Raw genomic sequence first — 13,329 nt, 5'->3', positions numbered from 1 at the left:
GATGATGGATGAAAGACGTTTGGATGTGTTGTGCGTGAATGAAACGAAGCGGAAAGGATGCGACGCGACGCAGCACGGCCCTTACACGGCGTATTGGTCTGGAATTTCCAGTACCAGCCGAGGCTGTCAAGGGGTCGGTCTAATTCTTTCTGCACGAATGGCTGAGTGCGTGAATGAGTATGAGTGTGTCAGCCCTCGTCTTCTATGGATTAGGCTGAAAGTTGGAATCACTCGGATCTTCGTTCTAGGTGTTTATGCACCTTGGGATGTGGGTTCGAGGGGTACAACATCAGCAAAAAGCGAAAACGAGGAGTTCTGGAATAGTGTAAGAGAAGTATTGAAAGTTACCAAGCCAAATGAGAAGATTATTATGTTAGGTGATTTTAATGGATGGGTGGGTGTAAAGCGTGATGGATATGAAAAGGTGCTTGGTGCGTTTGGTGACGAAAAGGTGAATGATAATGGAAGAAGTGTATTAGAAATTTGTCTAGAGTGGGATCTTTTTGTGTCGAACTCAATGTTTCAACATAAAGAGATCCACACCTACACAAGAGTGGAAGGTATTTTAAAAAGTATGATAGACTTTGTGATTGTAGATGAAAGATTGAAGAACAAAGTGCTGGATACCCGTGCATATCGCGGTGCTGGCATTGACTCGGACCATTTACTGGTGATATCCCGGATAAGGGGTATCTTCAATCGCTGGCGGCACAGGGTAAGGGAGCAAACCAGCGCTTTGGAAAGAGTAAAAGTAGAAAATTTGCAAGATATGGATGTAGGTAAGAAGTATATTAATAGACTGAAGGATGAATTTGAAGATTTAGAGGAAATGAGCGATATTGAAGATGGATGGAAGGAATTTAAAGAAAGAATTGTGAAAGTAGCTGTTGAAGTGTGTGGTGTAAGTAGAAGAAGGAAAGGAAAAAATCACAAAAATGCGTGGATGAGTAAAGATGTGCAAGAACTTGTGCGATTAAAGAAGAAAGCATGGCTGGATTTGTTAGCAGCAAAAGCTAACTTAAGAATGCAAGAGGTTATAGATGAAGATGTGAATGAAGCACGTAAGGAATATAAGAAAATGAAAGATTTGGTTAAGAAAGCTGTGATTAGAAAGAAAGAAGAGTATAAAGAGGATTTTGATAAAAGGCTATCAGAAGACTTTCAGTCAAATCTGAAAGTATTCTGGAAATCCGTAAGGTCAGCCCGAGGAAATACTATAACCAGAGAGCTGACTAGGATCAGATGCCAGGATGGTAGCGTTGTGAAAGGAGAAGAATGTGTACTAAAGATATGGAAGGACTATTTTGAAAGTTTATTTGAAAAAAAGGAAGGAAATAAGAAAGATTTCTGCTATAGCGAAGAAAAAGAGAATGAGATGGAAGGCGAAATTGAAATGTTCGAAATTGTGGAAGCACTTAAGAGTATGAAAGCGGGAAAGGCTGCTGGGTGTGATAGAGTGTCGGTCGAGATGCTTAAAGCAGGAAAAGGCGTAGTAGCTAGTCAGTTGTACTGCCTTTTCAATTTGTGTTGGAGAAGCGGCCGAGTACCAAAAGATTGGTGTAAGGCTGTGCCACTTTACAAAGGAAAAGGGTCACAGCTGGACTGCAAAAATTATCGTGGTATAAGCTTGCTTAGCGTCGTCGGCAAATTGTATGCTAAGGTATTGATTAATAGAGTCAGGAATGAAACTGATGACAAAATATGGGATGCTCAAGCGGGATTTCGAAAGGGAATGGGATGTACTGATCAGGTCTTTTCCTTGCGGTGCATAGCCGAAAAGTTTTTGGCCAAGAGTCAAAAAGTCTATTGCACATTCGTAGATCTGGAAAAGGCCTATGACAGAGTTGAGAGGAATGAATTGTGGTCAGCACTTTCTATGCATGGGGTGAGCAGTCTCTTAATACGAGCACTGAAATCCTTATATGAGGATTCGAGTGCTTGTGTCAGGATAAACGGAGCGCACACTGAGTGGTTTAAGATTGAGAAAGGCGTTAGGCAAGGATGTGTTGCGTCACCGTGGCTGTTCAACCTATTTATGGATAGCTGTTTGACAGATTTGAAAGAGTCTAAAAGTGGATTAAGGATGAATGAGTTACTCGTCAAATGTCTGCTCTATGCCGACGATCAGGTTATACTGGCGTCATCAGCGGAGGAGTTACAGGAGATGGTAAACTGTATGCATGAAGCTTTAAAAGAGAAAGGAATGAAAGTGAACGTAAGTAAAACTAAAACACTGGTTTTTGAAATGGAGAAAGAAATGACAGCATGTAATATTTTGATTGGAGGAGAAAAAGTGGAGCAAGTGAAAGAGTTTGTATATCTAGGATCAAAGTTTACATCAGATGGCAAGTATGATAGTGATATTGAAAGGAGAGTGAACGCAGGGAACATGGTGAATGGAGCTTTGCATGCCTTTATGAGCAGTCAGAAACTATCCAAAAAGGCTCGACTGGCTGTGCACAGGGGCGTGTTGGTCCCGACATTAATGTATGGGAGTGAAAGTTGGGTATGGCAAAAGAAGCATGAAAGCAGAATAAATGCAGTGGAAATGAGAGCGTTAAGGAGTATGATGGGTGTGAAATTGAGTGACAGGATAAGGAACAGCGTGATAAGGGAATGTTGTGATGTGAAAGAAGATGTAGTTACAGGAATAGAAAAGGGTATGTTAAGATGGTTCGGTCATGTGGAGAGGATGAATGAAAGCAGGTTGACTAAGCAGATATACAAGGAGAGTGTGGAGGGAAAGGTCGGAGTGGGAAGACCTAGACGAACGTATCTTGATCAAATTAAGGACGTCCTGGTAAAGGGTCAGGTCAAAAGTACCCGAAACCGCCGAGCTTGTATGAAGAGAGTTATGAATGTGGACGAAGCGAAAGAAGTATGCAGAGATCGTGGCAAGTGGAAAGAGGTAGTCTCTGCCTACCCCTCCGGGAAAGAGGCGTGATTTTATGTATGTATGTATGTAAAATTAAATATCACTGTTTGCAGAAAATTTATCGTTTACATTTTTATGTCAACGGAGAATTAAATATTCTCCAGCCTAACCTGTATAAAGTTGCTTATAGGTAGTATCCGTATTTAAAATTACTTTTTAATTATGACATATAAATATGTTATGACAAATAAATTACGACAAAAAATGTTATGTTTATCATAACAGAAATCTGCCTGCTGTTCCAGTTAAAAATATAAGCAGGTAGTAACTTTTAAGCAGTAACTGTAATTTAACTGATGTACTTTGCAGTACCTATGCAATAATGATTGATGAATCCGTATAATGTTAAAAATATATTATGTTGTTTCTAGTGCTCATAAATACTTTATGTATGTATATAAATGTAAATATCGTTTTGATACAATATTGATTGAATGTAGTTGGATGATATTTATGAGGAATACAGCTTAAATAGAAAAATAAAAACTTAAGCTTAGGCATGCAAGCCGTGGGCAGACGTTAGTGACTAATACATTGAATAGTTTTTTGTAAGTGAAATTCAAATCTGCAAAGAAGCTATACCCATATAATATAAGGGTTTCAAGATACTAACACAACATATGAAGACATGGGAAATGGATAGTAAATTTCAAGTCACCGCAATTTTGCCCAACTTCGGCATGTATTATGGAGATTTATGGTGAGAACACACAAGAATTGTTTCAGCCAAATCCGACCAGCCCATTTGTCATGTAGTACGACAGTTACACATTTGTATACTTCACACGCACATAATCCGCCTTAGAAAATGATCCCCGATAACGTTTTAGCAATAAAGTCGATAACGCCTTAGGAAAGTTTTTTTTTTTTTTTTTTTTTTTTTTTTTTTTTTTTTTTTTTTTTTTAATTTCACAGTTTTGATAAAATGTTTTAAATACACTGCAATATCAATGCAAGCAAATCAAACGAATTGCTTTTAATGTAGGAACTTAGAGACAAGACAGTTACTTTTAGAATCAAACTATTATCACCAATTCCATTAATATCTACAAGACACTTAAGATACCTACTAGTGTTCAATTAATTTTGGCTCATGACGCTAGCAAGTCCAATAAAAATATGTCACATTACAATTGGCTAAAATTGGCAAAATTAGCATTTGATTCTAATGCAGCTACGTCAAATGTTACAAACATGGTAGTAATAGCCTAAATTGGAACAACGTCATTAGTTGAGGAAATTCTACTTTAAACAATATTAAAATGTACTTATACGTATTCAAATAAAAATTAACCTCTTGGATCTTTCACTACAATGAATGTCCAACAGTACCTATTATTTAATATTTTCGTGACACTAGTTTCACTTTTAGATTTGGCATAATCTTACTAATGAATTAATGATGTTCAAAAAGATATGGGCAGATATATGAATCATGTTAGATTTCATGGTCATATAAAACGTATGATGAATTGCACATTTTCTAATTGTAGATATAATGTAAAAGTTACTAAACATTATAATAAGAATGTTCAGTTCTATTATCTCAAAACTTGATTAGTTTTACATCGCCATTTCAGTTTTGTAGTAAAGGACGACTGAAGGGCCACATAATTTAAAATCGATGCTAGATGAAGCTTACTATAATATTCGTCTAAAAGTTCCGAATGGCCAAGAAGAAGGTTTTGAAGTGAGTTTAATAAAACTCCGTAATATGGACGACACAAAGAGTAAAGTCGTCAAGGTCTGGTGACGACCGGCCGGTCGGACGCTACACTCTGTTTGCCACACACCGGACCTGTACACCCGTTGGAAACGTCGCTCGAACTTGGGATTCACTGCGAAGTGTAGGAATGAAACCATCACCAACAAATTGAAACTTTAAGCCCACCAAATATAACGTTATTACATTAACTAATTTCAAGAAATGATATTTTCAGTTGATCACCTTGCAGATATCAAATTTTGTCAACTTTGTCTAAATATGAAACACCTTGGTATGATTCAAATACAAGCTTACATTATTCGCCAATAAAATGTCACGTTGCACTTAAACTAATTTTTTAACAATATGAGAAAAAAATACCAAAACATGAAGTCGTACCAGTTTTAACCGTAATTCCCAAATGAATAATAAAATTCATTTGTGAATTGTGCGTAATTTAGAGAGAAATTTTATTTCGTGCTTTGTATCAATCACTTCAATTTATGGAGCCATAACACATAAATGTGCGTGACGTTTTTATGGCCGACGCATGAATTGTCCAGTTTTGTTTGGAGGCCAGAGGCCAAATTCGTCATAAACTAACGTAACAATAAAATATGCATTTGGATCTATATTGATAAATAGGCTTACATTACAGGAGGCATTGTTGCTATACTAGCTATGAAATCAACTCTTCAAATATAAAAACGAAGATAAATTCTATGAAGAAGAGCTGCAAGTGGCTAGGTTTCAAATCGAGGGCTCTCTTTTAAGGGCACCAGTTCACTGCAACTGCTCAGTTCACAACCGATTCAGTTTTTTTGTATGTCCATGCTACTCTCTGTTTTGATGAGAAGTGGATGTTTTCATAGTAGACCTCCACAGCTGATTTTAAAACTAGGAAAACTTAAGATGAGAGAGTAAGAACGCAGACGTGCTTATTTCATCCTTTACAAATAGCTAAAGAAAATTATAAAGATAAATTATTTTTATTAATAAAATCTAACAAGTTGTAACAAAAATTTTGATCGGGAATTTCGTATGTTTTAGGTGGTCATAAACCTGTTTTTGAATGTCTTAAATAATTTCTTTAAAAATACGCGATATTTACGAATGGATAGGATAACTTACAATGTTGATGATTGATTCAGTTGATAAATTTTGACCCAATAATAAAGTATACAAAATTCTATTGATCATTGAGAACAATCTACGCTCACGCATCTCGTGCCTGACTCCAATCCAATCGCAAGACTAGAAATATAATTGACTTTCCAATGCCAATCTATTTCGCCGAGTTTCTTTACGCTTTAAGTGATGCTTTTTGCAATGGTGTGATGGGTCGGATAGGTCATCGAAATATTTTCCAATCATTGCAATTTGTTGTTATTGCGACAAATAGAGGGATTTATAGACTGTTTGAATGAGTTTCAAATTCTATGAATTCATCCAATCTGGTCTAATTTCTAAATGAGAATTGTTAAGCTCCAATTTATTGCAATAGCCAGCTTGATAGTAGTATATCTGACAAAGCGTCTAGTCATAGTATATCTTCCCATTAAATTTAGGTTTCATTGTCGAATAAATCTAAATTAATTGGTGCTGCACTGCACAGGCACAAAGTCCACGATCGTGATTCCCGTAACAATAAAGCTAGAATTTTGCACGAACGTGAAACAATGGATCAGATAATCGGATCTTTGTCCAATTGTGCAGGGAAAGAACATAATTATCACGTTAAATTTGCCGATACGGTTACGGCGCTGGCGTCAAAGGCGAGCCAGTGTACCATAAAAAAGAAAAAAATGGATGCCCACGAGATTGGCCTGCTATACCTATTTTAAAAATCAAGCTTTCGCTAAATTATGTAGATGGCCATTCTTATACGCTATTACCATTACGTAAGTGTTACAAATTACTCATTCTGGAGTCAAGACCGTGACTCGTGACTAATATTAGGCTTTTCGTAAGTCGCAGTTGTTAACGGGGTTAAAATTTCCGTGAGAGCTGTGAAGATGTGTAACGGTACTTTGTGGAATAACTTAAAGAACTTAACTTATAATGAGTTTAAGTGACCTGACACGATTTAACAATGAAATCGATTGAGTTCACTGCATTTCATTTTACAATATAATGTTTGACTAGTAAATGTTATATGGACTACATTATACTAGTAGATGAAGACAATTTTGCACCGAACTGAAGTTTAAGTTTTAAGTTCATTTTAATAGTACGACAGGACTTTTAGTTTGTAGATGTATAAACAAAAAGAAAAGCATTTGCTTTTATATGGTTAATAATTTTATTTTTATATACTTAATAAAGGCAAGAGGATATTATATTATGTGGCAGAAAATTCACTTTTACACGAAACCCTCGCCTCGATACAGTGGCTTATAGCTGAACCGGTTTAATGACTCTGTGTGGCCGACCGGCGGTTTATCAGTAATTCACTACCATATTGACAGCCGATGGGCTGGTAGGAAACAAGCTTCCTGGAAAACTGAGCATAAAAACTGAAACCAGTATGTCCAGATTACCACGAGCTGAGGATATCCTTTTGGAATATTTTAACATCTGTATAGTTTCTTTTTGTGATTAAATTTACATTTCTGATACCTACTTTCACCGAGTCATTTCGGATTAACTTTTTCAGAATATTTTTATTGTCCAATCATCATTCTTAAACGAAAAACGAACATTTAATTCGTTATTTTACTTTTTTAATTTTATAGTTACTCTATTTTCTGTTATTTTGGTGCGACTCGTTTTGATACTTGAATAGCGGAACAAAAATATCTCGTATTTTTAAAATAATTAAAAAGAACACGAATCTAAACCTATTGATTTTTCACTGATTAAAAGCAAAATGTATTGAACGTTTTGTGGGTGTTTGGGGACTACCTTTGATAAGATAAGCGTTTTATCATTGATGACATAGCCTAGATAATAAGAATCTCAATCATGTTATCTTACTATCAATAACAAGTAATATTTCAAATATTTATGTATCACGCCTAAATTAATGAACTCTTAGAGTTTCAATATATTTTTAATGTAGAATATGAATCTTTTTAAATGTCAGAGCCGTAAAAGGAAAGTAGTAGTTTGACGACGTAAGTACAAAAGAGATAATTCCTCTTTCCTCTATACATAATTATATTTCGTGATGTTTTTCTCCACGAACATCACCAGTTCTTTCTTATACGATAAAAATCTCAACCAACGACAACATAATGAGCTCACATCATAAATATTTTATCATTTAAGTTCAAGTTGCTATTTTAAGTCAGATAACCACTGCACTGGCCATGTAACTACCGGACTTAACAGTAGATTATGCTGTCACGTAAAATAAAAACTAGTTAGGTACGTGCTCATGTGTGATTCATCACTGCCCACATCACAACTAACATCATTTTATACTGTTGGAAAGAATGAGCAATTTGATTAATTTTGATGCGCATTTAAAGTGCATTACTGTCTGTGATCATGTTATATCGTGTTATATATGTTATAGCGTTAAAACATACAATGCAAGTAATCAAAAAACCCTACTAATATGTCTGGTAGTAAAATGTCCCTGATAAGTATATGTTGATATTTAGGTTATATTTAAAAATACATACATTTAATTTTATAACTGTCATTATATTTAAAGGAAACTTGATTTCGAAGCCATTAAGAATTCGTTTTTTTTAATCATTTACTACAAACAAATTTGCAACACTAGCCCTAAAATTCTGTTTGTATTCGACTTATAAGCATTTGACGCCGTTCGGTTTATTGCGAACAGGAAGCTACTGTTACCAATACTCTTGGTAATTTCTGATGCTAGAACTATAGCAATAATTATTACCAGGAACTAGAATACATTTCCTTAATACATGTCCTATTTCAAATTTCTGAAAATTTATCTACCCAGTTTTATTTATACTAGTGTACCTATTTATTAATATTTACCGCTCTAGGAATCGTAATTAAAATTTTAACGATGCATGTAAAAACTTATTCACTATGTGGTTTATTTATTATGATTATCGAAGAATTCACCAATCAATAGCTTGTAAGCGATGATATTAAGATAAAATCTTAAGTGTGTATTTCAAATTAATAATATGATCGCGCTATTTCTGAGCAAAAGTCATTACCTACAGCAGATGATCATAACATGACCATGGAAAGCCGTCAACATGCTATTACAGAAGTCTCAGAACGTTAACAGGCTTAAATTACTAAGGTTAATGACACGGCAGATGGTACGAATTCATGTAAATTGTATCTTAGCACACATGAAGATCAAGAGATAATGCTTTCAATGGCTTTAGTTCAGCAGTGTATTATAATAATGTAATACGCTTAACGTATATTATTATGATGACAGCATTACCGAACTACATGGTTCGATTCTTGTCAATGTCTATATCTACTATATACATAGTATATAACAAAGTCGCCCATTTTGTCTGTAGTCCCTTCGTATGCATAAAACTTTAAAACTACGCAACGGATTTTGATGCGGTTTTCACTAATAGAAAGAGTATTTTCTCCGACAGGTTTTTATATATAATTGAAATACATTGAAACTATATTAGCTGAGTTATAGCGATTTATGTCCAAGAAGTCAGAAAAAAAATCTAATTGAAGATTGCATTTGTGCGTGCGCCGCTTATACCGTTGGATACAAGTAAGAACAATGTATAGCAAAAACATTGGTCTTTATTAGTTCTACAAAAAAGTCCGCGATGACATACATCCAGCTTTTTTATTTAAGTCACAAAAACTACTTTTATGTATTAAAAAAACATTTAATTCGTTGGGTGATGTTTAACTGGTGATATAACCAATAATACATATATCCTTATCAAAATAAGTAAGTTCATCATCACGAGCATTTAATTTAGATTATTTTTGCAGTTACAGTGTGTTATTTAGACATATAGTTTAGGAGATATCACGATATTAGTATTGCGGCACGGTACGGGCCGGCCGCGGCGGTATTTTAAACGCGGTTAAGGGAAAGAGAAGTTATTGTGAATTGAAAATTAGTATCCAATATGTGTTGGTGCGTTGACTGTATTTGTCGAAGTAGCGGGATACACGCAAACGAAGTTGCGCGGGTCAGCTAGTCTACTATAAATCGCATCTGTGTAGTAGGTATTTGCTTCTTCTTATCCCATTAATTATTTTATACGTAATTAATCAACAATATTCATTGATTTTATCAGATTTGTAAACATATTTAGGATGGTATTCTTCTTCCTCCTGGCGTTAGTCCCGGTAACATCACATCATGGGTTCATGGATCTTCGGATCACGGTGAAACATTCAGTTGCCTGAATTTATAGGGTTCCTTGTGATATTTTCCCTCACTGTAAGAGCATTGTTTTGCACTCTTACTAATGAACATAACTTAGAAAAGAGTCATTGATACATGGCCAAAGGATTTGAACCTGTTCCTACATGCATCACTTGCGCATTTTAGCCTGCACCTTATCCATTCGGCAAAATCGACGCTCTATTAGTAGGTTAACCTACCTACCTATGTAATAAAATTATTTTTTAAAACGTTGCCCTAAATTATATTTTCTGCATCTTTTATTAATAATAATTTTTAATTTTGCAAGTACATATTTCCTTTTATTTCAATTCATTTTTTGTTAATTAAAATATGCATCCATTTTTATTATCATGTTCTATAATTTGAAAGCAACGTTTTCACGAGTATGTAAAAGGATATTAATTTTTCTACAGATTTCAACATAATGAAAATGGATACAGATTTCCGACTGATTAATTCGATGGCATTCAGTCGAGAAAGTAACGCACGGATGAGTCTAGAATAAATGTGGCAGAATCTGCAATTGTTCCAGGTAGGCGGGTTTCCGTGGCAGACAATACCACCTGTTTGTCTGTGTAACGGCTAACAACGGTTTTGCACAACTAGGTCTCTGCTTGTGGTCGTCACGTTTGAGGCGATCTGCTTAATCTTTTAATTGTTCAAGTTGTAAAAGTAGGTGAAGTTTCAATGAGGGTCATCTTTTGTGTTTGCTAATTTTCTAATTACAGTTTTGCTACATAGTTTTTAAAAAAATACTTTACGTACAGTATTGCACTAATAATAACATACCTATGTATTTAACATTTATGTACATAAAATGATATCTAAAGAAATACAAAATTAATTCATCTAAGTATTTTTTTTATAAAAATTTTATTAAAAAAAACTTATTAACTTTTACAAGCAAATAAGAAATGTTAAATTTTAACATTTAAAATGTTTTTATAATCTAAGTAATCGAATACTTCTCGCAGTGAAAAAATAATCGTTTAAAATATATCAACATAACCTATAAGGATCTTGTATGAATCATAAGGGCATGTGTGTTACCAACCTTATAATCCTAACGGAATTTCACAGCCAATAAAATCAAAAACCATACCTACTTCAATATACAAAATTCATTAACTTTTAAATATATGTATAAAAGGTTTCTTGATAAAACGTACTCGTACGACAAGTTGTTATTATTACCTGTAACAGTCGCCAACAAAACCACCAACGCCGCCACACCTGTCGCTCTTCCCCGTTGAGACCTCATCTTGTCTCTGTTCAACACGCAATGCGTCCTTTTGAAATAAAAACAACCTTTCAAACTTAGCTACTTCAACGAACGTGTCTCTTGTTTAAAAACAAACAAATTCACTCGCGTATTTGTCACACCTTCGCGTACTCTATCGTCTGATAAAGATAATAAAGTAATCACAAATTGCACAAGAATTGTCCTTAGTGCAAAGAATTTTGCACCAAAAATGTTTTTATTAGTGAACCAGCCAGACACATTGTGATGTATGTTTATATTATTCTCATTGGAAAGAAATCACCGGAATGTGAAAGAATAAACTTGTTTCGTGTAGTATGCACCGGTGCGCGACGCGAGCTACACACGTCCAACCCTAACGAGGCGCAAGGCGGTACTGTCGCGATGATCGCGACACAATCCCACAGCGGACATAGATGGAACTAGGAAGCGTCGGCGTTGCAAGTACTTACGTACTGTGAGTAGCAATGCAAGGATCAAGATTAGTATCGCGTTGTTTTTATACATTTATGGAGTAAAATAGTTTTTATCGTCCATGCTAAGATATTCATTTTTAAAACTACCAAGATTATATCGACATATAAAAAAAAAATACATACATACATAAGTACCTATGTTTGTATGAATTTTTTTATATACCTACATATGGTCACGTCTATATCCCTTGCGGGGTAGACAGAGCCAACAGGCTTGAAAAGACTGAATGGCCACGTTCAGCTATTTGGTTTAATGACAGAATTGAGATTCAAATAGTGACAGGTTGCTAGCCCATCGCCAAAAAAGAGAATTCCAAGTTTGTAAGCCTATCCCTTAGTCGCTTTTTACGACATTCATAGGAAAGAGATGGAGTGGTCCTATTCTTTTTTGTATTGGTGCCGGGAAACACACGGCACGGCATAAAAAAATTGTATTTATCCGTAATTAATTACAAGTAAATTCATGCAAGGAAAGACGAGGGATATGTAGGTATATATGGTAAGTAGATAAATTATCTACTTAACATTTATTAATTCATAGGAAAGTCAATTGTTTTTTAATGAACAATTTGACCAAAGTTGTAGCTTTGTGTGAAATAACAAATGAATGTCATGGTTCCCACACAGCCTGAAATTGAAGTTGCTCGTAAAACTGATCAAACGGCAAATACCTATTAAACAAAATAGTCACATGATCATACATTATATGATTGTAATTTAAAAAAGAAGTATACAATATAAATGTGACTAAAAATAATTCGAAGTTAATGCTGATCGTACTATTACACGGGTTCATTAATTAAATATTTTAAAGTCATTACCTAATTCCAGTCTTTATGAAGTGGATACTTCTTAAATATCCACTTGATAACTTGCAGGTTGACTAAGCAAATATACAAGGAGAGTGTGGAGGGAAAGGTCGACAAGGGAAGGCTTAGACGAACGGACAAAAAGGGTCAGGTCAAGAGTACCTACCTACCCGAAACCGCTGAGCTTGCATAGCGAGAGTTATGAAAGTGGATAAAGCGAAGGAAGTATGCAGATATCGTCGCCTAAATTTTTCGCTATCACTATCTCATTGATCCTAGTTAGGTATATCCTCACCTCTCTAGAGGAGAGCCCAGGGTTTTTAATCGTGGTGCTGGATTGAATAAGTCGAGGTTTACACAACGTGACTCCCGTCCCGTCTGACGTCCACAACCTTTGCTTAGAAATCTAACTCATATTTTACGATAGTAAAATCTGCACAAGATGAATGTACCTATTGCCTTACTCGCCTTTTACGACATCCATCGGAAAGAGATGGAGTGATTTTAAATGCCGGGATCTCTAAGGCACCACGTTGAATAATTGACAGTTACGATCACGTGGTGATTGGCGATATGAATTATTCATATCTGCCGGTGGGATATTCGGTACTCGATAATATCGCAGGCCTCCGTCACGACTCACAATTACCCCCGCCCTGTTAGATAAATCATAGCCGTTTGTAATACTTGTTCCTCCCGGCGTCTGTCCCGGTTATATCCTCACCTCTCGGAGAGAAACTCGTCTTTTGACCATGATCTTGGATTAGGTAATTGAGAACCTAATATTGAATCCTGGTTTTTA

The 13,329-nt window shown here is 35.3% G+C and overlaps 1 protein-coding gene across 3 annotated transcripts in view; it reads right to left on the bottom strand.

Annotated features, from left to right (window-relative positions):
* The window catches only part of LOC106138372 (fasciclin-2), a 92,240-nt gene extending 80,632 nt beyond the window's left edge, over window positions 1-11,608 (bottom strand). For all 3 annotated transcript variants that reach the window (XM_013339504.2, XM_013339505.2, XM_013339506.2), the window contains exon 1: window positions 11,176-11,608. In XM_013339504.2, the coding sequence (XP_013194958.1) occupies window positions 11,176-11,242 (67 nt within the window). In that variant the 5' untranslated portion in view covers window positions 11,243-11,608. The remainder of the gene's footprint in view (window positions 1-11,175) is intronic.
* Between the last annotated feature and the right edge of the window lie 1,721 nt (window positions 11,609-13,329).

This window comes from Amyelois transitella, chromosome 15, assembly GCF_032362555.1.
Source record: "Amyelois transitella isolate CPQ chromosome 15, ilAmyTran1.1, whole genome shotgun sequence".
Lineage (NCBI taxonomy): Eukaryota > Metazoa > Arthropoda > Insecta > Lepidoptera > Pyralidae > Amyelois > Amyelois transitella.
The sequence above is the reverse complement of the archived record's forward strand: the minus strand, read 5'-3'. Positions and strand labels throughout refer to the sequence as shown.